Source organism: Charadrius vociferus, unplaced genomic scaffold, assembly GCF_000708025.1.
Source record: "Charadrius vociferus isolate BGI_N301 unplaced genomic scaffold, ASM70802v2 scaffold198, whole genome shotgun sequence".
NCBI classification, from domain to species: domain Eukaryota; kingdom Metazoa; phylum Chordata; class Aves; order Charadriiformes; family Charadriidae; genus Charadrius; species Charadrius vociferus.
In genome coordinates this window covers 3,996,611-4,024,116 of record NW_009649951.1, presented here as the reverse complement: position 1 = coordinate 4,024,116, position 27,506 = coordinate 3,996,611, and the positions used below count along the sequence as shown (strand labels likewise).

General features: G+C 39.2%; 1 protein-coding gene across 1 annotated transcript in view; it reads right to left on the bottom strand.

The window, feature by feature from the left end:
• Positions 1 to 22,163, bottom strand: part of ADAMTSL1 (ADAMTS-like 1) — a 178,734-nt gene extending 156,571 nt beyond the window's left edge. Inside the window, exons 1-3 of the mRNA XM_009891516.1 lie at positions 22,101 to 22,163; positions 19,701 to 19,828; positions 6,194 to 6,239 (exon numbers count right to left, since the gene is read on the bottom strand). Of these exons, the coding sequence (XP_009889818.1) occupies positions 6,194 to 6,239; positions 19,701 to 19,828; positions 22,101 to 22,163 (237 nt within the window). The remainder of the gene's footprint in view (positions 1 to 6,193; positions 6,240 to 19,700; positions 19,829 to 22,100) is intronic.
• Between the last annotated feature and the right edge of the window lie 5,343 nt (positions 22,164 to 27,506).

The following is a 27,506-nucleotide window of genomic DNA, read 5'->3' as shown; positions in this document are numbered from 1 at the left end:
CGTGAGATATTCCTGAAACACTGAGACTGTGCTGGATACCTATAATCTCCGTTCATTCTATCAGGTCAAGATTTCCTCCACTGCAATGAAAATATATATCATTTTAAAGATGATCAGAAACTGCTTTGATGTATGAAACCTATTTTAAAATAAACACAGGAGTTTCATCTTCACCTCTTAGGCACCTAATGCTGGCCATATTATTATGGCTTCATTTGCTTCCTCACATCCAAATTTTTTTTTTAACTTGACCTTCTATTTGACCCTATTGTAATTCATAAGGTCCATGGAGTTTTGCCATGTCTGAATCCCATTCAAAACAATTTCTATTAATCAACAAACCAGTGGAAAAGATAAGATGAATCCCAGATGTCCCTTGATGGTGATAGGTAGATCAAATTTCACGGGATAAAAGAGGGTCAGGCTTTTTAAAGTTTACTTAGTGGGTGAAATGTGTAAGATCATATCTAAGCTGCGATAGGTGGAAACAGTCGAGGAACCTTAAAACAGTTTACAGTATATGTGCTTGTATATTTGCAGAGGCCAAGAATGATTTACTATACCTGGAGCTTTTCCTCTGTGCAAAAAATGACTAACAACTGGACTACTCTGTGCAGCATCTGACAGAACAGCTTATTGAACCAGTTCCATGAAGTACGCATGGCGTTTCAGCTACACCAATTTCCCTACTGAGAAAGAAAGCCCGAGGTCTTCAAGTAGTGGCTTGCCCAAGACTAAATAAGAACTTTAGATAAAAGTAGAGAGACTTAGGGGATCTAGCGATTTAACAGAAACTCCACTCAGCCTTGAAGCCTTTTTGAGTGCCCGGCTTGAATGAAGTTTCTTGCAGCCAGATTTTTCACTAGTCTACTCCTGTGAACTTCTAAGTAGGTTAGGATCATGCTTAGCTGCTTAGTTGGATAGGGGCTCATAATATAGCTTTCTCTGACAACACCAAGACAGAAGCACGAGAGAAATAATATGAACAAAGTAAATGGGGGAATATCAGCAGACGGTTCTACTCTGTATTAAATAAACATTGAGTGGATATGAAGGCTAAAACCATCAGTGAAGTATAAATCTAAACCTACATGAATATTTGTCATTAGAAATACTTCTAAAATCAATTTTTGACAAAAGAAGTTTTTGTTTTGTTTTTTTAAAGTATGTTCCCATTTTTGGCAAATAATTCAATATTCAGCTTTTCATGTAATTTTAAAATTTTTGTTTGTTCATACCTTTTAAATATTAAAGTGATTAAACTAGATACAATAACTTGTATTTTAGCTTGAAAAACTTCCAAGTACTTCAGTCAAAAACTAATACAAGTACATAATATTAGAGTACACTTTCCTAAAAGCATCATGAGTGCCACATTGGCGATCAGAAAGAGATGCTAAAATAAAAAAAAAGAATTATTATTGTCAGAAATTTGGACTTAAATCTACAAATCATCCAGAGTACTGAAAAGAGTCCTGAAATGCCACTGTCATGGAAGCGATCCAGGCTGTTTGGTCTACAAATATTCTTGGTGCATTTACATAGAATGGCAGCAATGGTGGTTTTTTTGTTCTGTTTTTTAATAGTCAAAGATTCACAGGTCTGCTTGCTGAGAAGACAGAAAATTCAGAAGTCAAAGCTGCTACCATTACCAACCATTAAAAGCATTTCTTTCCAAGTATGAAGAAATAATTCCTAAACAACACACTGAGATTTAAAAATGCACCCATTCAGAAATAAGATGGTAGTTACTAAAATCCAGCATTTTGAAGAACAGACTGTAGTCACAATAAGGGATCTAAGTTTGGAAGAATTTCTACTTAAAGAGTAAACAGACATTAAGTAAATCTGGTGTTAGTAAGGAGATTTGTGTTAACATCTACACTTTTTTTTTATTTTAATTTTTAATTTTTTTTTATTTTACTGCAAAATGCAAACTGGGAGGTTTGATTGCAAAAGACTTCACATCACATTTCTAGCCACCAGAGGGTAGAAAAATTAAATCCTGCTAATCATTTTCGTAGCTCTGAAAAAATTATACCTGCTGATGATGCTTCTCATACACACAGGCCAATGCTTCTGAAAACTATGTGCTTATATGGAAGCTTAGGTTTGCCACTTTCCCACAGCTTGGGCTTTGGTGTCTGGAAAGAAGATAGTGTCATTTTGTTGAAAGTAAGATGGGCAATATTGGTGTTGGTGTGTACAAAATGCAGCATGAGCTGATAAGAAACAGGGATGGAAGCAGCTTGTCTGAATGCAAGCCAAAAAATGGGGGATGTCATTACAGTTGGTATTTCAGCCAAGAGAAGAAAGTGAAGTATATATAAAAAAGAGCTGCAGGTGGTGTTTACAAGTTTTGGTGGTCTGATTAATGGGATCTACCATCTACAAATTTTATCTTAGGCTTAACGGAACTGCTCTAAACCTTGTTGAAAGAGATAGTAATGTTGTGCAAATTCCAGGATTGTCTATTTTCATGTTAAACGGCAAAATCTCAAGAGCAGCTTTATATATAGTGTTCATCTTCACCCTTACAGGTATAAGCAAGTACATAAGACACGGAAAGAACTTTAGGAATAAAGTGCCAGTCTTGTGGATCTCATTTTTTTCCTGGTCTGATTCAGAAAAACAGCGCAGTGGCAGAAGGGCTGAAGAAGAGAAAGGGCAAATGAGGTGGAATGATACCCTGGTACAAAAGCTGGAGAGAACCTGGCAACTAAGAATGAGCCTAGAAGAAGGAACAGAGAGCATGATAGCTCGGGAAGAGAAAAAAAAAGAACTAGTAAAAAAATCCTACTCACAGTTTGGAAATATTTTTGTTTATTTTGCATAATGTTTAGTATAACAACCCAGCTAGATACAAAAACATGTTTTCATTGCATTCAGAGTAATTTTCTAAAGAAAAACAAATGACTCCCTCTGTCCCCTCTACAATTATATTCTAAAATGTCTGGAAACATATTTGGAGTCAATATGAGTAGTAAGAAGAAAAAAAGCAGATGCAATTCAACCCTAAATCATCTTCAGATTCCCTCATTCCTTCTTTTACTATTTACACATGTGGCCTCATACCCATAATCTTTCCAGATTCTGATCAACACCAGGCAATGCAAGTGGTGAAAATACTGGACTGGATCTGTTCTTTTAAGGACTGCTCAGAAGCTTCGTACACAACAGTATCAATCTCTCTTATAGTCTGTACTATGCAAAATGGTTCAGGATCCCTAAAATAATACAGGTCACCAAAGAAACAGGCGCGCCACCCTCTTCTCTTGCCTCTCTTGTAATTTAATTTCAGGATGAATTAAAACCAGCTGTAGCAAAATCTTGCAAATGATAGTGCCTATGAAAACGTGTTCACTGCCAGACTCCAAGAAGTATTCTTCCCATTCTCCAATTTCACCTTTGAAATAAAAGAGTTTGCTTTTAGTAGATGTGACTACCCTTCCTTTTCTGCAAGAGGACAGTCATATAAACAAAAACATGTCCGGTTACAGAAAGACAGTTTGCAGAAAACAAAAAGACTGGGTATTTTATGAACAATAACATCAGTCCTCAAGTTATGCACAAGCTAATGGTAATGAAAGCTTGTATTTCAGGACTCACTGATTTCCACAAGAATCAAAAAGGAATTTTCCACAATGCAAGAGAGCTAGCTTCATTTGCAGGGATGGAATGGGGGGAATTACTCTCATTTTCCTTTAAAGCCACAAACTGTCACCTAACACATGGAAACATAGGTCTCATTGAGCCTGGAAGTTCCATCCTCCTCAGTTTCACTGTCTTTGTGGATGGAATCTTAAAACGTAAAGTCTGAGTTAACAAAAATACACACAATATTGCGTGCCTTTTCCAGTGAAGAATTCCACAAGACATGGGGTTAATGAATTGTTTCCCAAGGCTCAGTTGTGTGTGTATCCTTGGATTTGGAAGACAGACAGTAGACTTCATTAAAGAGAAAGTATATGATTTTTATTTTACTGTTCTGAAAGAGATAAACTATTCCAATGGTAGAGCAGTGTGTTCCTGCACAAGGTATTTCAAAGTGGTACTAGGCCCAGAAACACGAGGCTGAGGATGACTGTGACTGTGGCAGGATCCTACCACAACTTCTGATGTTGATCATGGTGGCAGTGCCTTTGTAATGACTGATGTTGTGAATACTGGTGTACAATATCTCAGATTAGCAGAGATGATAAGTGGAACAGCATAGCATCTGAATCAAAGACTGAACATACTTTAAAAACAGAAGATACTTTCCCCTGTAATCAAGTATCTGCGGATTGAATACAGCCAACTACTTTCCTTATGACATAAAGCTGTATTTGGAGGGCCTGGTCAAAGTATGATGCAGTCAGAAGCTTGAGAGCAGTTTGATGTATTGCAGTTTTGCAAGTTTACCAAAACCAAACAAATGAAAACTCATTTAATCCTTTTATTAAGGAAAAGAGCAATGTATCACAATCCAATCTACCCTCTCCAAAAAAAAAGAGGTTAAAATCATAAATGCCATCCTGGGTCTTCATAATTCAGCAGCAAAACTGTCACTGATTTCAGCATAGTAAAACCCTTTGAAAGCTTCAGTTTGGATTATTTGGTATGAAATAATTAAGTCAGTTCTGCAGTTGCATGCCTCACTGCTATGTCGGAAAGTCTGGAGCCAGTATTGCCAACTATACAGTATGTAAAGGAATTGCCTGACAAAACTATGCAAGGCTTTATTTTGAAGGAAAACTGTTCAGGTGCACATTTCCAAAACAGAACCTAAGCTAAAAATAACATTTGAATGAAGTTAAGCTCAATGATTCCAAAATCAGGGTTGCAACACGGGTAGAACCCCAGCCTTTCATCAGGGTAACCCAGGGACAGCTAATGGCAGCAGAGCGGGATGCCAGTTTGTCTCACTGCTCTGAGCATACACAAAGGCAGGTCAGAAGGGGAAGGGCACTGTCACAATGTGCAAGGCCAATTATCCTATAGCTATCTCTTTTTTTTTTTTTCCTTTTTTTTTTTCTTTTCGTGTCATATTCCATGGAGCTACAGCATACAACTTGACTGGCACAAATCAACCATTCCCTCCACATTTGTGGTGTGGTCTGAGTGCCTCAGAGGTAAAAACTGGATTGTTAATGAGCCAGCAGACCTATTTATTGACTACTCCAGTTGTTGTCAGTTATTGAGACAGATGTCTAGACTCATGAAAGATTTCAAAACCAAAAGGATACATCCAGAACAAATTTCAGAGGAAGAAGTGTGAGAAATCTTACCGCGTGGGAGACTAAAACTTAGATAGAAGCATTTTCTTTCATTATGAGCTTTGGTCTATTGAAGAAAATATAAGCTAAACATGAGGGAATGTATTCTTTTTTATTTTAACTTAAACTTTTAAACTTTTTTAGACAAAGCACCTATTGAAAGGCCTCTGAATATATCCCTATCACGCATGAGAAAGTTTGGCCCAGTGCACGTTTGATTTCATTTTCCATCTTTACTGGTAAACCTGACATTTCTCCATGTAATTTGAGAGCTTTTACTATTCTTGGCATCCAATAAAACTTTCCGTATGAAAGTCTTTATTTCCATTTTCACCAGTGAAAACACACTTTCACTTTGGTGAGCACAGGAGTTGAAGTTTCTTATTTTATTGTATTGAAAACTATATTCACCACAGATAAAAAACAAGCAAGAGCCTTTGGGAAGTCCAAAACACTGGTGCAGGCTGTCTAAAACTGCTTTTTTAAAGACATGCAACATAATTCCAGTGCTGGGAGGGCACAGGTGAATAGGAAGATATATCTCTTACTAACTTGTCTTCAATCCTTAACAGCTTAATCCTCCAGCCTGACAGACTGCCCAATGTGAACCAGCTGGTTAACAAAGTACTGTTGGGAACACGAGTGGTCTTGATTCTGCCAGGGGGGTTGTAAAGAGCAATTCTGAAGTTTCACTGACACTCTATTTGGAAAGGCTGTGACTGCAATCCCTTCCAAACAGTTTTAGTGTCATGCTATGCCATAATCTCTTCAGCTTTTCAAGAAACTGACAAGGGGTTGCCTGCAGTCCTGTCGTATGAAGGCAGTTAAGGTAGCTACAGTATTCTCACTAACACATTAGCAAATTATTTTATGTAATATGGACATGACTGTCATATGGGATGATTTGTATCATACCAAAGCTATACTTCACTCACCACATTGCTGCACGTCCTGTACCGGATGTTTCGCCCTTCACAGGTCCTGTGTCCAAAAAATTAAAAACAAACCCAAAATCATTAATGGCTGAATATAAACAGCAAACACATATACCACGTCAGCATCTTTCCTACAAAGATCTCTAAGCACCTAATACCCCACCAGCCCTCTTCCCCAAAGTAAACAGTGCTCTGGCACTGTACAGGCGTTTAGCTATGAATTCTATAAGTACTCAGTTTCCCACATTTACTTTAAAAGTGAGTTTCTAGAACGTGGCATCAGTTTCTAAATGAGGTTGGAGGTCAGGGTACAGAGATTAGTTGGAAATTAACATCTGAACGACATTAATAATACCCTGTGTCCCCCAGCTATCCACAACGATTTCACAAGGGCACAGCTCTGTGTCCACCCAGGCACACACCTTAGCACGGAGAAAGTCTGAGCAGCCAGGCTTTGTCTGCTGAGGAGCAAACAATCTGGGCACTGGGAAGAAGGAAACGTGCCCACAGCAGCAGGACGGGGCTTTTTCCCAACTTGATGAGGGGAAAAGGAGAGCATAAACCTTCCACCCTGATCCACCAGCCCCTCGCTACTCCCAGATCCCTGCTGCAGAACAGCATCCAAAGAGCAGCTGGGCCCAGCAGAGGTCAAGGAGAGCACGTGCCCTGATATGTGCTCTCCACGGCTCTCCTCTTTTTCCCCCACAGCAGACCCATACCAGCCCTAATGCTGGCAGGGCTCCCAGAAGAAAGGTCAACACCCAGATATCTTTTTAGCACTCAGCAGCATGTATTCCGAGTATTTGACCTTAGGTGAAGTTTCATGTGTTTTATGAGTTCAGGCAGCATGCTCTGTGGAGGTCCTCAGCACAAATCAGAATGCAGGGTTTGGCTTTTAAAGATTATCCTTCAAAAGAATAGAATTCCTTACATTTTTAATTTCCTAATTTCACAACTTTTTTTTTTTTTCCCTTTCTTTTTTTTTTTTTTTTTTTTTTTTGGCCAGGATTTAACAAGTACACATTCCTTGAGGACTAACTGCCTGCCAAGACTGAATTTTTAAATCCAAACCATTTTGAACTATCCAAGAGAAAGGACAGCATCTGCATGCATTTGTGTCATTCTTTTTTCCTTCGTGTTTTTTAAAACAGAAAAACTTTTTCCATACTGAGTTAACTCTAAAATGAACTGAAAGGATTTCCTTTAAATTATTGAAGTGATCCTTCCTCCCACCTTTATCCACAAGGCTTAATTGGGATGTTCCTCCAGTAGCAGTTTACACCTATGTGAATACAAAATCAGGGCAAAACATGGTTTTGCAAATGTATCACAGTGGTGTAAATGATCAGACAAAAAAAGAGAAGATAAACAAGTAAATAAACACTATCACTTTTTCAGAAGAAATGTAAGCAGAAAGATAACATATTCTGTTGTGTAGTATTTGGCACATAAATAATGTTATTAAAAGCAAAATAGAAATACCACTAATTCAATGCTTTTGTAATATTATATAATTAGTTCAAGTAAATTTTGATCATTGCAACCATGCACAGAAGTGAAAAGTGTTCAGAGTATCTAGCACTAGAAAACACAGCTTTAGCAGTAAATGAATAAAAATTATATTCACGATAGGCTATAAACTGAAAAACAACGACAAAAAAAACCAACCAAGCAACCCCCCCACCATCCCAGTCATTTCTGAGCAATATTGACAAGCTGGTAGTGATACTGTGGTGGAGGCCAAACCTGTTCACACTCCGCTAAATCAGGTACTCTTGATTTACACTGATAGGTAGCAAAGAAAAATGTGTATTATGCAGCATGCAGGTAGTCCGAGTGCAGGCCTCGTACACCAGGCTGAATAGCTTGTTTGGCAAACTTGATACATGCCCCATCTGTCTCTCGGAAATGGCATACAACTCGTCAGACATCTCTTTGCTTCATGCAGACCTGAAGTTACCACAATTTCAATTACCATAATCTATTAATCTCAGAACCATTGAACTGCCAGGGAAATTTAAACTTCCTTTCTATTAACTGCCTCAGAGTTTCTTCTTCTTTTCACTGTTTTTGCAATATTGTCTATTTTGAAATAAAAACCCACTTATTTTTCACTCATTCTTTGCATTCGGGAAACGAATAGGTACTTTCATTAGACATATGCCACAGAACTATTCAGATTTTTCCTCCAATTTCCCTCCTTTGGCTAATGGCCAGGGTTGTTAAGAAAAAATGTGCAATTCTGGATGCAGCTAGTGCTGTGATGATTCATGAAGACTAGGAACCACTCTTGCAAAACTCCCCTTGTTCCCTCTTCAAGACCAAACTTTGGGGTTTGGTTCTTTAAACTCATTAGTTTTTCAGTTATCACCCATGAACCAAAAGCAGGCAAACTGCTTTCAGCCTGAACTAATATATTTGACAATAGATTGGCAGAGTAGTTTGTGTTTCAGATCTATGCTGCTTCAGGGCAGTATTCCAGATTTCCTTGAAGTCAAGTATCGACTTTTGAATTCAAAATCATAGCATTTGTAGAAAAAAAAAAAGATGGTGAAAAAGACTCCGAAAAAAATATATTAAATAGCAGCTTTTTGGTGGCATAAATCTTGATTTTTAAAAGTAAATTCTGTTTCTGACCCTGTCTATGCTTCAAATAGGGAAGCTGAAACCATCTAGTGAACTTAATCCTGCTGGGAGTGAAATACACAGCATCTTGCATGACACCAGGCCAGACTAGGTTTTCTCCTCTAGGCAGGGTTTGAATTAACGGTATGGGTCTCACATCTCAGAGTGGCTGCTTTGCAGAATGCCACAGTGCAGAGCACTTAACATGCAAGAGAGGACCACAGCAGATTAGTGAGACCATGTTATGGGATACAGTCACCACACATTCTGTGACCTTTGCAGGGTATAAATGAGAACACACATCAACAAGGAGTACACACAGCCACTTGGAAAAGTCAGAAGTCACCCCAATTGGCAAGTTTGTCTAGGAGAGCACACAAAGAGTGAGAGCAGTAAGAGGTACTTCTAGTCTTCGCTTTTATCTGTATACTGCAGGGGATTTTGCAGAGGAAAAAGGTAGCTGAGGGTTTGGCGTGACAGGCAATTATTTTCATGTGACTATGAAAGAAAAGCAAGCTATTGGGAATCGTGTTTCATTCTTCAAACCTCGTCACTTGTTTCCAGTAAAGTTTCTGAAAGAGGTTAACAACTTTTAATATATTAAAATATTCACTTCTCTTAATGTAAACAACCTGAAACCCTGGTATTTATTTCTCCAGGCTCCAGTTTGTAGAGGGACTTAGTTCAACTCTATCCCCTCCCCCCACCAAGGTCTAAAGTAGATGTGTATTTGTGCTCAGCTAGAGTTAGAAGCCTTGCAATAGTCCATGCCAGAAAGAATAGCAAACCCATGCCAAAGCAGCCTTTATCTGTAATTACCAAAGACAATGAAAGAGATTTGCAGAGGAGGAGCTCATCAACTCCTGCCACTCTCAGCAGTCATCAAAGTTTGAAACACTTTTCTTAAGAAACAAGTCTCCACATAAGCAAGCAACTGTGAGCCAGGGGTGGGTTATTTTTGTGGATGTGCATTTTGATGCAACCGTTCACTAGAGGGGTTTGAAAGTTGATGTAATTTTGGACAATCTTCACACTCCTTTATTTTCACACCCCTTAATAACCACTCTTCCAGGACAGATTCGGGTTTCTGCACTGTACCTGTGAGAAAAGTGTGCTGTGGGCCTTTCCCCTCCCACAAGATCTTAGGCAGGCTGCATCAGCCCTCCTCTTCCCCTGGTGCCAACACGCATGAGGCCATGCTACGCACACAGTAACACCATCTTGCATCTCTCTTTCCTCACCCTGTTGGTCTTACCTCTTTGCCAAATGTTGTGCAGTGTTATGAAGACTTCTCATCCTCAATATGATTTCTATGTTCGTCCCTCTCTAGGGAAAAGATAGTCCTTTTTATTCTTTCAGCATATCCCTTTTCCCACAAAGGAAAAATGAGGGAAGGCAATGGACACCAAAATGTTATGAAAAAGAAAGATGCATTGGGACTGCATTGACTTTGAGTTCACTTCTTCAAATTGCCTTGTCAGATTTGCCCAACTTAATGTCCAAATCATTCAACTGACAAAAAATTTTTGTTAATAAGAACCTTGCCTGCCACAGTGGGTTGTGCAGATGCACTGGTATGTTTTGCCATGCAGATTGGTGTTGCAACTGTAAAAATCTTTCATTCTTTATGTTTAGGAGACTGTCTCCTACAGACTTCTGCACCTTGTTGAAATAAAGAAATACCAGAAACGTTACAGAAATAGTTAACTTTGAGACAAGAAAAATGGGCATGGATAGACAAGCCAACTTTCCCTAGCAAATTTAGTTGCAGATCTTATGAATATTCTTTCTGCAGGAGTAAAAAAATAAACAACCAGGAGGCAAAATACCAACTTGAATGACTACACGCAGCAAGCTGGCTAAGCAAATAAAAACACGGGTACCAATCTGTGGCCACCAAAGGCTTGCTTTTTGTATAAATAATGTTTTCCACAATCTTGTTATTAGGGAATAAATTATTCTGATGTAAATGGTGTCTCCTACTTAACATGAATGAGCCCATGTTAACCTCATGAAGTTCAACAAGGCCAAGAGCAAGGTCCTGCACCTGCGTTGGGGCAATCCCCAAGCAGCCCTGAGGAGGAGGACTTGGGGATACTGGTGGATGAAAAATTAGATATGACCCAGCAATGTGCGCTTGCCCAGAAAGGCAATTTTATCCTGCACTGCATAAAAAGAAGCGTGGCCAGCAGGGTGAGGGAGGTGATTCTCCCCCTCTACTCCACTCTAGTGAGACCCCACCTGGAGTACTGCATCCAGCTCTGGGCTCCCCAGTACCAGACAGACATTGACCTGTTGTTAGAGCAGATCCAGAGGAGGGTCACAAAAATGATTAGAGTGCTGGAACACACCTCCCGTGAAGAAAGGCTGAGAGAGTTGGGGTTGAAGATGGGTTCACAGGGTGAAAGTCCTTTTTAACTAACTTAATTTCCTTTTATGACAAGGTCATCCACCTAGTTGACCAAGGGAAGCCAGTAGATGTGGATGCCCCATCCCTGAAAGTGTTCAAGGTCAGGTTGGATGGGGCTCTGAGCAACCTGATCTAGCAAAAGATAACCCTGCCCCTGGGAGGGGAGTTGGAGCAGGTGATCTTTAAAGGTCGTTGCCAGCCCAAAACATTCTATCAGTCTATGATGAAATAAACCTTGACCCTCATGTATGTGAAAGGGAATGAGTATGGAACTAACAAAAAAGCCATCATACTGGGCTTTACTCTGTGAAGCTCTGCTGTGTATCTAGATTAAATTCACTGGAATGAAAAGAATGAAATAGGGCTATACACATGTGGAATATCACTGTACATTGTATCAAATAGATGGTGTTAGAAAAAAGAAAAAAAGACAAAATGCCTTTATTTAATACTTAGCCTGAACCAAAACCTGACTGACTGTCTAGGAATTTGAAGGACAAGTAAACACTGTTTCTCAAAGATGAAGTCCCTTTCATGGTGATATTAGGACAAAACAACTACTTGTTTCTCTTTACCTGATGCTTGATGAAGTTGTGTTGAGTGCTCCCTACAGAATGCCATCCAATCTGTTCTAAAGTTTTGTTTATACTGCGCGCTATCGCGCAAGAAATAACCAAAGTAACCGAAAGGGAGCTAGCCCAGCTATTGATATACCAAGTTGGCAATTTCTAGCCATCTAGCCAAAACAGCATAAAGCCCAGAGAAAGCTAATATATCTATTGGTCTTGCACAGATAAGCCTTGCCTTCTAAAGGTATGATTAGGTTCATGTCACAATTTAATTTTAGGTTCTGGAAGTTTGCTGAGACGTACAGTTCAGATTTGAAAATTTTGTTGGGAATGTTATACAAACAATGATTAGCTGCAGCTCCAACAGTGCTTCACTCCACACAAAGTTCTTAATCTGAGTAGCTTCTGCTACCCTTGTAGTTTAAGGTTGGCATTATATTTACTCAAAAGTAAGGCAGACCTTGGACTTCTGCGGTACAAATTGCTGAACAGAAAAGAGTTAATTCTAATTTTTACTTTCAAATTCTTTTTTGCATTATTCAGTGGTTCTGAATTTTATGTTCTAAGTAACAGCTGGCATTAAATGACATTCCCTAAACTTTCAGTAAAATATGACTTGCTAGTCCAATTAAAATACCAAAAATCACATTTGAGAAAAATAAAGGAAAAGAAGGAGAATAATTTGTCAGAGTGCTTTCAGACTACTGTGAATTTTCGTGCATTTAGTGTCTCATGTTTGTCACTGCAGTATTTTATATTTTCTTATGAATCTTTAAAAATGTGTCTTTAGCTTTATGTTTCCACTTTAAAGAACCCCATCTTAACTTCTTTTTTATAGGTAGCAGGGCTTACAAAATCTCCACATCATGCAAACGCCTGGCTGGTTTAATTCTTTTTCATTTAAATCCCAGAACAGATTTATTGAAAGAATTATGAATATACAAGAGCTCTTCCAGTGAACCTGGGCTTATGAACAGTACATCACCCACGTGAAGGCTCCACAGACTTTTTTGTTAGGCAGGCTACTTCTCAACAGAGAGACAGATTTATGGAGACCATATCCATCACTCATCTGTAGGTACAATGCTGACTACCGTTTATACTCACATAGATCAGTTTCTCATCCAAAATACCAACATATAACATCCGTGTGGCAATTCTAGCAATGGATTATATGGGAAAACAACACTGGGAAAGTATTTTATGTATTTTTAGCTGCTTCACTGAGGTGCAGAACATGGAAATCAGGACAGCCAGCACAACGTGACTAACTGTTTCTCCAAAGAACACCAGCAATTACTCCACAGATTATAATGCTGATCTAGATTGTGTGAAATTTGCAGCTTTTTATAGTATTGACTCAAATTTAAGTTTGTCACTTGCAGCTTCTGCCATTAGCAAGAGTTAGAACTGTACTCTCTCTCAAAAAATGGAAATGATTTTCTATAAAATGGAAGAAGGAAGTGTTCTTATAATTACAGATTTTACTAATCTTGGTATAAACAGAATAAAAATTTCCTTTTTAAAATGTTGCTAGATGGTATGGCTTTAACCGGAAGCATCTCCAAGCTAAATATACTCAAAATTTCTTCCAAATGTTTAAAATCATAATATAGCATGCACGATATCCTTTACAGAGTAAACCAGCTACAGTTAGCAACTGAAGCAGAAAACAAGCCAGCTATTGAGGTATCCTGAAGATCATTTGCGGGAAGTAATACAGTAAGCAAGGATACTAATATAGTTTTGATCAGGGTAGTAAGAACCATCCTCCAAAATCATTTGGTAGCATGCGTGACCTAAAAATTTTATGACATTGACTGTACTCCCATTGAGTGACACGGTATGCTTCATTGGAATGTTATTTATTTTTGTGGATGTATTCAGCAATTAGGATAGCATTTGTGCAAAAATGTTTTGCTTTTTAATCTACAGACCTTAAGATAGCAAAGTGCTTATTCTAGAAATCATAAAACCCCACAGTATTTAAAATTATAATTCTGGTCAGCGTAGGAATGTTTCATAAAGTGGCATAATTTGCCTTATTTAGTAGTGCCAGGATTAGAGCAGACTGCATTTATATCATTGCACAATAATTGCAGTAATTTATGCTAACTTCTATCTGATAAAGAAGCAACCCAAAAACTAGAATAACTGTTCCATTGTAGCTTTCACTCAGAAAGTTTAAAGGACCTTTTATCAATGTTAGATGTGAATAACTTCAGATTCTCTTGCAATCTAAGCCCCTCTGACAGATGAGTCTGTGACCGTAGCCTGAAACTAGGGGCCACAGCCACATGCTTTGGCTAAATTCTAAATTCAGTTGTGAAGCAGCAGCACAACAGTAGACAATGTTTTGGCATCAAAGGTATATACAGCTGAAACTTTAAATAGCATTTTTAAAATATGTTGTATTTGATGTATCCCCTTTTCAGTGCTAGTCAATGTTGTTGTAATGGGTTCTTATTCTAATATTTAACTTTAAACTAACCCGAATAACATACATCCGTTCCATCATCATCTGACAGGCAGCAAACCATTTGATGCTTGATTTGTGAACTCATCAGGAATAGCGTAGCCAGTAGGATCAGGGAGGTGATTTTACCCCTGTACTCAGCACTGGTGAGTCCACATCTCGAGTACTGTGTTCAGTTTTGGGCCCCTCATTACAGGAGGGACATTGAGGCGCTGGAGACTGTCCAGAGAAGCACAACGAAACTGGTGAGGGGTCTGGAGCACAAGTCTTATGAGGAGCGGCTGAGGGAACTGTGGTTGTTTAGACTGGAGGAAAGGAGACTGAAGGGAGACCTTATCACTCTCTACAACTACCTGAAAGGAGGTTGCAGAGAGGTGGGGGTCAACCTGTTCTGCCAAGTAACAGGTGATAGAACAAAAGGAAATGGCTTCAAGTTGCACCAAGGGAAGTTTACATGAGATAGTAGGAAGAATTTCTTCAGTGAAAGGGTCATCAGGCATTGGAACACGTTACCCAGGGCAGTGGTGGAGTCCCCATCCCTGGAGGTATTTAAGGGTTGTGTAGATATAGTCTTCAGGGACATGGTTTAGTGGTGGGCTTGTCAGTGTTAGGTTAATGATTGGACTAGATGATCTTACAGGTCTTTTCCAATCTAGGACATTCTGTGACTGTGACTCTGTGATTCATAATCTGTATGATCAAAATGAGAAAATATTACTCCTTAATGAAATAAATCCCATTTATTTTGGGCTTCTTCTGCCTTATGAAAAATGTCACACAGCATAAAATTGACCTAATTTTAGCTAATTTAGCTAGTTTGTTAAACCTAACCTCCAAAGGTATGTCTCGGTGGCTATTTTAGTCATCAACCAAGTCAAACTGCCATAAAACTGAGAGTCCTTTATGCAGATCTACTGTTTTCATCCTGCAGAATGCAATGGCAGTGGGCTGAACAACCAAACTAGCGAATCACTTACTTCAGCTTGTTTAGCAAGTGAGCTGGTGGAAAGGGTATTTCATACTGGTGGTTCACTTGAGTTACCAAAAGGCAGCCATCAGCTGAAGAAAGGAAGTGAGGTATTTGAAAAGGGGAAAAAAAATATATTCCAGCAAGTAACAGAGCCCGTATGAAGCACCTAAACAAAGCTGGGATTGTGACTGTCTCATATGTGTTCCCCCCCACCCACCACCTTTTATTTTCTTTGTTTTTTTCTTTTTTAAAATCTCTGTCACTTTTATTACTGAGGGAAACTTGCCAGGAAGATGTTAATGTTAACTTTCTTCTGCTACTAAACATGTGTCTCTCATCTAATACTGGAACACCTCTATTCAGCAGTTTACACAGGATTTCCGAGAGGTAAGACTGATGATCTCACATTTTGTCCCCTTAACCCGGATTCAGTATCCATGGGACTCTATAACCAGATTAACACTCTGCTATACACTCACATGAACTGTTCCCTGCTTCATGCTTTAGCTGTAAACAGCACCAACAGTAACAGCTAGGGTTTCTAAGCGGATTGAAAAAAAGACTACTTATCCATTACCTGCTAAAATAATTCCCCAAACTCTAGGACATCTTGCTCTTCTACTGCCTACAACATTACTTTACTTGAAAAGTAACGATGAATTTGGAAGATGATAGAAAAAAAGTCTCAATTATCTTCCTGCGAAGCCTAGAAACTCTAAAACACTATTGATATTACTGCAGTACTTGTCAATATGCAAAGTACAATTCCAGAACAGACAGAATATTTTTAGGACCAGGATGGGTGAACTTAGCATAAGAGAATTTATAATTCTTTTATGATTCAAAAACGTGTTCCGATACAAGGAAATTAAATAAATGCAAATTAATTTCAGCTATCTAATCAACATTCACCCATTTATTACTCTGAGTTTGCTTGAATCAATATGCATGCTTAATACCTGGATTGAAGGTATGTGAGTACTATCACTATGCTGGATGACAAACTCCAGCTCTGTTGTGCAATAGATGGACCACAGGAAATAATAGCCAGATTTGTGGAACACGGCAAAGACCATATTGCAGTCTCTCCACCTGCTCTGCTGCCTATGTATTTCCAGTGTCCTGGTAGCCAAAATAGCCAATAGCTAATAAAACTTGGTTCTCCTCTTTAGAAGCACAACAGCTGCTAGTTTGTCCTGCAAGAAAAACAGAAGTGGTCTGTGGTTCTCCTCTCTACAGGTTTTGACCAGCAGTGGTGCTGCGTGACAGTTCATCCAGGAGGTAGAAAGGATAGAAAGGATAGATAGGAAAGGATATAGATGAGGACTTTCTCTTTACTGAGCTCTGCTTCCAAAAACAAAAAAAAAAAGGGGGGGGGGGGGGGGGGAGGAAGAAGATACAGAAACTGAAGGAATGATAAAAATGGAAACACTCTGGAATGATAAAAAGAAATAGTGCTTCACCCAATATGTAGTTAGGCTGGGAGGTTTGCTTTCAAGTGAGCTGAGGCAAACAACTGTAACATTTAAAGAAGGTCTGTCCTTTGGTGTAAATAACAAGAATATCTGAAGTCATAAAGAGTTAATGCCAACAAAGAGCAAGAAAAGTGTCATGCTTTGAGGTTTAGCCCAATCTTTAACTACCAATTAGCAAAATGTTATTTTCCTGAAGCTTATACTGCCACCAGAGTGACCCAGTGCTGCTTGCTGTCAGCGCGGGATACCAGGACGCACGGTTGATTTGGGCTGACAACTCCTGTCTGCTTGTGTGATTGGCGTATTTATTTATATCACTATCATACTAAATGACGTTAGTATAATGAGGACCAGTTGTTTTAATGAAATGTATTGTTAAACAACCCCTACTCTGAAATGTTTGCCATCTAAAACACTAGAAAATAGAATTTCTCACTAACACTTTCCATTCTTTCATCACAGCTGCGAAGGCCTAACACAAAACATGTTCCCAAAACAAACAACACAAGCACTAACATAACTTTGGCAAACAAAAGCTGGAAAGAAAAATGTTTTTCTTTATTTAGCTGCATATACTAATGGTATTTAGGAATGGGCAACTAGTCTTCGCATTTCTTCAAAGCAGATCCAGTGGGCTCTCTGTTTTCATGTAATGCTCTGAAAATCACCTCATACAGAATTAAAAGACACAAGGCATTATGAACTTTTCTCCCAGGATGAGAAATATTTAGGATTAATTTGATCCAAAACATCTAAATGTGTTCCCAGTTTTCATTTGCCAGAAGTATCTAGTATCTTCCTTCATGCTGCTGTGAAACGATACACTGCAAATACATGAGATAAACTGTACCAACCAACAGATTGTCCCAGAGAGGTGGACATTTTGTTCTAGCCTTGCCAGGTTTGAAATACTCATGCGCACAGGCTTATTTCCAAACCTCCGAAGTCTGGATGAGTTTCTTTCCCCCGCTCTCTCTCTGCCTTTTTCTTAGTGACTTAAAATGCCTGCCTAGCACAAAAATAAATCATTTAAACCCTTTATTTAATTAGCAATTGTACACAGACCAGGACAAAGGAAAACCTATCACACTTTTGATAATGTGCTAATTCCAGGTCAAATTTTACTGTTTATGATTTATTGCTACTGGCTAGCAAAAGTTGTGCACCTAATTAAATCCCTCTATCCTGTCCTGGAAACAGGGGGCTTCCACATCTGAATGGGACAAAATTTGCAATTGGTTTCTTAAGGCAGGGAAGCATTGCTTATTTACTGATGTGACAGTGGTAAGGTATTGTATGAAAAACAAATGCTGTGTGATTTATGAGTTTATTCCCTGTTCCACTGGTGTAGCTTCAGGGGCATCCCAAACAGTACAAGAACCAAAAAGAAGCAGATGAGGAGAACCTGCCCAGGAGGAGTAGTTTGTACTCACATACTGCAGAGCACTACAATTCCTACTACTGCTGTCATGGAGATCCAAGAGTTTTCCCCTCTAGAAACTACTGAGGCAGTTCTCAGTGAGGGAGCAGAGGTGTAGTCAGTGAGCGCTGGTATTACTCAGATTCCCCAGATCTACTGATATGCCCGAGTTCATGTTTACATTAAAGGAACATACAGAAGTTCACTTATTTTCCTAAAAAATATTTTTCCTGAAAAGCATACATTGTGATTGAAAATAAGTTTCTGTCTGTAATTCCCAATTTCAACGTATTTGCAGAACCCCTGTTTGCTATGGAACTAACAAGAGATGAGAATTTGGCCCCATGTTTAAAGACCAAATTATTCTTTTTTTTTTTCTTTTTTCCCCTATGGGAATGGAATAGAAAAATACTGGTTTTCCACTGGTTTCAGTATATGCCCTTGCCTATCTTTTCTCTTTCCAGCAGATTTTTGCACGCTGTCAACTCAGTAATTGCTGGAACCAGGAGACCAAACTGTCCACAGATAAAACTAAAATACACAATATTCTATTCTGATCTTATGGTTCAATGCCTTGTGCTGTTTCTTATCCTCACTAAACAGCATCATGTATTAACATGTCAGATGTAGAAAAAAAATTTGGAGTGTATTGTCACTGTTTTATTAACATCAGTTTTATAAGCACATGAAAGAAAATACAAAAGAAACATATGCAGGACGGAAAATTGTATTACATTTTTTATGCTACAATATATAAGGTATCAGAGATGGCAGTAAGCCACAAAGTTTGGGTCTGGGTTTTTCCTTCATATCCTTTATCAGAAATCTGTTAATATTTATCATATATACCATGTTTACTGCAGGTAAAATTTTTCCTAAAGTAGATAGAAATAATATTTGCTGGAAACATTTTGCAGGTAAAAATTACATATACTATGGAGTGGAAATGATGTCAAATGACTTGTCCATGTTCCATTGCAAGCTAGTAACTGGGGAGGAATAAAACCTCAGATACCTATCTGCGTACCCAGACTTCCTTCACCTTTGCACTGGGACATTCTGCTTCCGCCTGTTGGGTAGGGTTTGCTGGTATGGAATAATAATATAATAATAACAAGACATCCTTGGCATAATTATCATTCTTTCTTATATAGCTGAGCATGCCATGTTGGGTCAATACGATGCTTTTACAGTCTTAGTGTGGCTGAGACTGTGGTGTGCTAAACCTACTGGATTGGCTGTAGTCTGGCACAATTGTGTCAAAAGTCCTACCACTTGAATGGTGGAAGTGTAGGGAGGTTTCACTTTTCAGTAGCTGGCAGCCTTGCAAGCTGTCCAGGCAACTTTTGTTTCTCCATAGGTTCTCACTATATTGTAAAGGGTGCCTTATCAATCATGTTGGCTGCTTGCCTGAATTAAAAAACACACTACCAAAATTTCTTGACACTGAGTTGGAAATTTCAGCATAGTTCAAGACCTTTACTGATTACTTCTTATGGTCTGACACATAGGAGTAGGCTGAATTTTCCCATCGGTAAAGTTAAAAGCATTCACCCACTTACTTGCTGCTCAGGCAGCGCCTCAGCGAATACGAAGCCCCTCCTCCACAAGTGCGTGAACATTCACTCCACGAGCCCCAGGCATCCCACAGCGAGTCTCGGTCTTCCTCTGAGCGAGCTGTTCTGGAGCTCTGAGGAGAGGGAGAAGGAAAAAGATCAGGAAAAATCATTTAAAGGACAAAAAATTATTGTTGCTAGTTTAACCTTTCTTTTTACTGGATATCATCTTGGTCATTGAAAGCACTGAATAAATCTGTTATTCTCTGACATTCCTACTGATTAGCAGCTGGTTGTTGTACTTGCTGTCATCCCTTGAGTATCATGCTCTGTCTCAATTTGGGACCAGTGATGACTATTATAAAAGAGCACTTTAAACAAGAGAGAAGCAAGGGATTTTTCCTGATTAAAAAGAAGAGGTGGAGTTTTGTAGACGTTAGAAATTGTGCTTTGAAGTTTTGTTGCTGTGTTAGAAACTATGAAAGGGCATATTAAAAATTGCCTTCCAAGATGCTGTTGAAGAAAAAAAGAATCACAACATAGTGAATCAATGTGATACAAAGACATTCAACATAATGACTTTCATGCACTCACCATAAGGATCTGGAACTATCGTTATTTCTTCTCTGTCCAAAGATCTCCTATAAAACTTTCTGGACAAAGATTCCCTAACTGTTTTATCCCTACTATTTGCTAAATTAAAAAAGAAAATGCACACTACTTGAGAAGCTGGAGTTCTCCAATGCCAGGCACAGACCCAGGCAGTGCTATTGTTAATGCCAGCAGCTGGGCACAAACAACTTTATAGAGAAGCAACACTAATGGACTCAAATAATGCAGTCATGCATGTATCCAGCATTTAGTTTTCATTCATGCAAATGCATCTCAGAAACATACATCTGTATGGACACAAATGATTTAACCATTTAGATAGATACTGTCTCTTATGGACAATGTCGTTGTGCTGGAAGAAACTGAACAACCTACAGAAGCATGCAAAGGTGCATGCATAATGCCTGTGTCTGATGGAGACCAGGGAGTGTTCTCCTTCAAAGCTTCACTTCCGCTGTTGGGCAACACCTGGTGAATATCATTTCTAACTGTATCCGGAACAAATGAGAAGGCAAGACAGCTATATGAGGGACACTTTGATGGTACACCTTCAACAGAGAAATATCAGCAAGCATCATTGCTAACCCACGTTAGAGGAATCAGCTTTAGCTTTCAATACTGTGGGACTATTTGAGACGCAGAGATAGCTCAACAGTGAAATCATTTTATCTTCAGTGAAGCTGCGTAAAAGTGTTGTCATGAAATCTGAAACCTGGTGAAATATACCAGTCTTGAATATTGTTATTCAGAGGCAAAAAAAGATGATGATGGTTTAGGGCTGTGAACAGTTTCAATATACACCTGCTGAAGGGAGATACTGAATTTTTCACACATAACTGAGATCCGAAACTGAACCGTCTGTGTCTGTAGAGCAAAGGACTAAGTCTGGCACATTAGGATAGGAAATGTGTGTTAATTGGGATTTATCAAGGTAAGAGGTTAACTATTCAGTATACTTTAAGAAGTCAGGAATGCATTATACATGCTAACCATTAGTAATGAGAGAATTTTCCAGTATGGAAACCATTTAGTACTATAAAATCCTACACGTGCATTGCAGTTCACCCACTAGTGTCACCTACGATGCTGAGTAAACAGCCAGACATAAGACTAGCTGAAGTGAAAGCCCATGTCTTTTATTATCTGTCTCTACACTCAGCTTAGTAATAAGGCCAAAGTCTCACACTGAACTTTGTTCCCATGAAAACAGAAAAGTCCCTAATCTCAGTGTTGTACTCATTTGCACTCTCTGACAGTCATTAGCTCCACGCATCTGAAGGATGAAAACATTGCCAGTGCTGTTCCCATGGTCCCACGGGAGTCTTCCTGCCCCGAAGTGAGTCATTAGCTCATGGATCAGTTCTTAGCTTACTCAGGCTGACAGAGTAATTGTATTGTTATCCTTCCAAAAGCCCGATACTACTCTGAGATACATTGGCACAATTTAGTGGTAACTAAATGAAAGTTGATCATGTTAAACCTGTTTAAGTGAGCTCAGACTGTATGCCAAATTGGCAAACTTCTATGGAGATATTGTTTAAAGGAAAAAAAAATAATATTTGCAGGACACCTGTTCCACCATTTTCTCTTTTTTCCCCTGTCTTCTCATTATTGCTTTTATCAAGGTACAGTCCATGTCTGATCTTGAAGAACGAGTCAGTCTGTTTGGGCAGAATGGGTTAAAAAGAAAGGATTTTCCTCTCTGTAAACACACCAAATATGGTTATTTCTTTTGAAAGGAAGAGCTCAGTGAGTGGCAAGGGTCAGGTGCAGGATCAGTGCACAGCAACACACCGAACTGTCCATCCAGCCGCGGCTCCCCAGCATTTCACAATGGTAGCCTGCTGCATTCCTCATGCCGCTGCTCTCAGACCCTTCAAGGGCATGAGTGCTCCCTTTTTTCAACCAGGGTATGCTAAAAGGCAAATACACAAACGCCAATAGAGTTGACTCTATTTGGCCTTCTGACACAAAGAAGGCCAACCCTTTTGAAAGACCTTTAGGATCTAGTCCAAAGCATGCTGAGGTCAAAGGAAAACTCTGAATTAAAGGGGTTCAGGAGCAGAACATTAGAAGATAGGCTGAGAAGTGGACCCAACATAACTTGTAAATATTTTTAATTAGTCAAATAAATCTCGTGAATGAGAAGGAAGCTAAACCAAGCAGGCAGAAGGCAAACTTTCTTCAAACAGCTCTGCTGAAGCACCATCACTCTGATCCTGCTGCCCTATCTTTTCACTTTCGCCAAGTGGAGGTTGCCAGCTATACCAAATAAAATGATTATTCCATGATGGGGCCAACCTCCATTTCAATTTGCTTGAAGGTGCACAGTTTGTAATGGCATTTTAAACACATGTAGTACTTCCTTCTGCAGAACAACTTTTGGAAGATAGTTTAGATGGGTTATTGAGTCAGGTTTTTGTTGCTGTAACACTTAGTATTATGTAATTTGGTTTTGAATTTACTGATGCGGAAAAAAGGTAAATTAATTTGGTCTGTGACAGATGATACTGGGTTAGTCTAATGAGCATATAGCAATTACTTGACACTCTCAGTTTATCTTACTTTTACTAAAATGAAAAAGGATTTCATTTCAACACAATAGTTGCAAGACTAAATGTAAAAATTAAAATAACATAAGCGATCAACCTCTGACTATGACCAGATGTGATGCATCCTCTAGATACAATTTCACTAACATTTACACATGAGATAAGAGGAGCAATATGCCAATTTACTGAGGTTATTTTAGCTGACTGCTTTCTGAAGGGTATTTTTTATAAAAAGAAAATATGTTTGCACTTTTAGTCCACTAACAAGAAAATGGGTCTCTGTGCTTTTAGTTTACCAGAAAACATATATCTTCAAACTGCAAACGGGTGCTTGTCCTAATCATTCACCACTGGTTGAAAGCCCAAAGACATAATTAAAAAAGGTTGCAAGGTAAAGTCACGTGGACCAAGTACTCTTACCTCATCACAAATTATAAGCATCAGCACAGCTAGACATTCTAAGGGTCCAAATTTTTCTGAAATAAATTGTACTCCCACCCAGAGGAGAGCCATGTGCCTGTTATTTGAATTCCAAGATTTGTTATAAGACCTATATATTCCCAGAAAGCATGTGATCTCAAGCTGGAACAGGCTCCAAGTTTTCTTTTAACAAGTGGAATAAACATAATTCATTTCCACTCCATCCATGTTTAATGTTAAAGAAAGTAGAGTGGTTTTCCCTTCTGTGAACTACGCAGTTGAGATTGAGCTTGAAATACTAGCAATGCCTGAAAAGCCATTTTAAATCTGAAGATTGCCTGTTGCAGCTTCAAAGGATATATACCATTACTAGCTAAGAACTCACTGTTTAGCACAGTTTTTTCCTAAGTAGCTTATACCACTAATTAATAATTTCTACCCACTTTCAACAATGTGAACTGAAGTGAAGAACCTGCATTAAAAAAACTCCTGATAACAGTCAAGAACCTTGCAGTGCTCTGGAATCCTAGACCTCCTACAGTAGTCCTTGAAAGCCCTAAAGTTCCTGCCATAAAGAGCAAACAGGAAAAAAAAACACCAACCCACAAACAAAAACAAAAAAAAGGAGGAAAAAATGTGGGGGTGGGGTTACATGCCTTTAAAGCTGCAAGGAGTAAAGCTGCCACCACTTAAAGTAACATTACCTTTAGAAAATGTATTTTGTCTCTAGCAGAAGTACCCCAGGTTGGTGCTTCTCAAAATAACCAGTGATCTCCAAAGAAGCAAAATGCAGACAGTGATCAAGGCTCATTATGCCCTGCTGCTGGTATCAGAAGAGGTTCCTTACTCCTTTTCTCCATTCGAGGTGGATTTCAGCCTGAGCTTCCCAGGAAACACCCACTGCTTTGTCAACACAAAACTCATGATATCCTGATATCTACAGCATCAATGGCAGAAATACCACCTACAAGCAATTTACTTATCAATGACCTATATAAAACAAATAAGTCTGCTAACAAAAACCTGAGGGTGATCCTGTAGCTACCACCTGACACAGCAGCGCCCGAGGAAATGGGCATGAGGACTCCCAAAGCGTTCTCTAATGAGAAAGAGGAGGAACACCTTGTATTTTTGGACAAGAAAGCAAGAAAGATCACATGCACAAAGTGAAATCACAGTCAGTGTGTAGGGCACTCAGGTGAAGATGCTTACAAAAGAAAAAAAGCTTTAAACTATGAGCTGGACAAAGGACTTTGTATGAACAAAGATAATCTGACATTATCAAGTAAGACTAAAAGAGCTAGGTATCCAATTTTATTGTTAAAAAGGTCCAGCTTCAGTGTCTGACAGTAATTTCTGAATTTATTAAAGAGTTGTCAGGCATTCATGTTATATTTAGACTGTGAGATGAATAACAGAGATGTCTTTCCTACCCTCTCCACTAACACACAGTACACAGAAATCATTTAAACTATCTGCAATATGTAAAAAACACAACAAGTGTCATACATCCTTAAATCACACCAGCTGCCTGGCCATCCAGGAGCTGCATCCTTGATGAGAGACCCATGTTTCTTTAAGAGCATGTGTGTACATGTGTGTGGGTGCACAGAGGGAGAAAAGTATGAAAAGTAGCAAGACCTCTGTTCATACCCTGAGACCTACAAGAGAAGTTCAGCCTTAAGAAAATAAATCTTAGTTGCATGCTGAAATTGAATTTAAAATTTTGTTTGGAACTGTGCTATCCTTACAGAGTCCAACTATTCATCAGTGTCATAAAGAAAAGAGTGTGCATAAATGCAGATCACGTTGTCTAATTGCTCCTCAGTTTCTGAGGATTCCAGTCTTCCTCTGCATTCAGTAAAACACTGCTAAAATTACATTTTTCAAGCACTCAGTGTGTTCCCGAGATTAAACAGCAATATAGATAGTGAAAAGCACAGTTAACCTCTTGTTGGACTAAGGCGCTGATGCAGACTTTAAGCCACAGTTACTTCCCAGATGATATGCACCGCTGGGTTTGGTTAAGAAATGTAAATCATCTGGTTCTTATCATATCCCCACTGTTTAGGGGTATGATGAACTGTCAGTGACAATATGCAAGGCTCCTCTGAGGCCATTGCCTAAACTTGTGTTTTGCTACTGTGAAAATGATAGGGACAGAAAAACACTGTTTTTCTTTATTATATGGTCTTTCTGCCTTCCCTTTTCAGATACGTCCAAGCACATCCCTGTATGAATTCTTGCCAAGCGATACATTCTCCCTCTTTGAGTAATCCTTGCTCATCCTTTGATGTTAGTTTGTCACTGAGGTCAAATATATACTTCACACAGTACTGAAATGCTGTCTGCAGTGAACCAGGAAGAAACTGCTCTCAGCACTTCTCTAGGTGTTTAACAGCAGGAGACAAGGCCAGTGACCTCATCTCTTTTTAAGAAACATATATTTCAAAACTTCAACAAATGTAAATATATGGTTTACAAGTTTTCATTTGCACAACGTTGTGTATCTTTGTTGCATTCCATCCAAGGTAACAGCTGGATTACAGCTCAGATGGGAAACTGCTTGGAAATCTCTGGCTTTTGAAGGGAGGCAAGGCAGAACAAAATCACAGCCAGTTGAATTAATATTGGTAATTACTGTCAAACAAAATGTTAACATGCATTCCTGACTAGCTGTTGAAACTTTTCAGAGCAATTATCTTGGAAACATCATAAGTAAAATATTCTGACACGTCCAGTTTGCAATGCACAAAAAACATGTTTAATGTATCTAGGCAAAGAGTTGCACATCATTTTAAACAGTACTGTACAACCAAAGCACATCCACTCTTCCAGAATAACTGTACCATACTGAAGAAAGGGCTTATTAAAGTAAGCCTTGTCCTTGTGAGGAGCATATTTCCCTGGAAGCACTAGGATTCCCCATGACAATAGTTGTCCTCCAGCTCCAAGCAGGTATCTGCTCATTTCACACACCTCATGAAAGAAGGGTTCCCCAGGACAGCCTTAGCAGTATATCCAAGGACTTAATGGGAATGAACGCTGACCTATTTTCTTTTCCCAAGGGATCTGCTTTAGGGTCAGGATGGATGAATACTGTTTAGCTGGTGGTGTAGGCAGCTTGTCTTCCCATTATCTGGACTGTATCCCATGTAAAAGTGAAGAGACAACTTCAGCTACCAGGTCCGCCACCTGGCCGCCTTCCAGAAGGTCCGCACAAGCTGGAAAATCCTGCCTACCTGACGTTCTTACCAAAGTAATGGGAGTTCTGCTCTCACAGAAGTTAGAAGAAAACAGAGAAAAATGCCCAAGAAGATAAAGAGCTTGTGCCCAAGCTTCCAGAGCTGTTTACTGCACCTGAGATGCTGAGCAACCACAGGTGCAATTGCTCCCATGATTAACTGCATGCTGTTCCATATGGCCAAACCAAGAGGATTACTACAGAACTTTTCAAACTACTGCTAAAACACCGTTTTCTCTGGCAAACAACTTGGGAAGAAAAGTAGCTGCAATAAGCATCAGACGTCTTGAGGTGGAAGTGGCTAGACCTTGTACACTGGCTCCCCTTCTTCCCAAAGGGCAGCAGCTCCTTCCTACTGGGTGTGGGGCTGTGAGCCGAACGGTACCAGCCCATTTGCCTCAGGCTTCCACGGTCTTGAAAATTAACTGAGGAATTTTTGCCTTCTTTGCACTTGCAAGACCAGGCAAAAGGCCTGCGAGGGGATCAAGAGAGTATTTGCTATGGAAAACCCCTGGCACGGGGAATCCTTGATCTGAGTGACTCAGTGCCCCAAGGAAGGCACTGGCACAGAAGCACACACACGTGTGAGGGTATATACTGTACTTTGGGTAATTACTTTACACTGAGACTTTGCTAGTGCAAATATACAGGGCCAGGATTTATTTTTGCATTTCAGCCTCTTAAAAAAGGAATAAACAAGAAAGTCCAAATCTCCTTCTGGGTAGTTTTTAATTTACTCTTTCTTCAGGATCAAAATCATCCATCACTTAGAAGAAACAGGGGAAGACACCTTGATGAGACGGAGAGAAGAGGAAATCTCATTGAGATCCTCTGGAAGTTTTTCAATGCTTATTCTGCTCCTGTGAACACAGACAAGGGGAAGATCAATAGGTGGACAATTTTAATTCACCCTGAAGGAAGACACCTGATACACAGACAGCTAGCTCAGTTCCCAGGGACTTAAGTAAAAATTTGCTGTGTTAG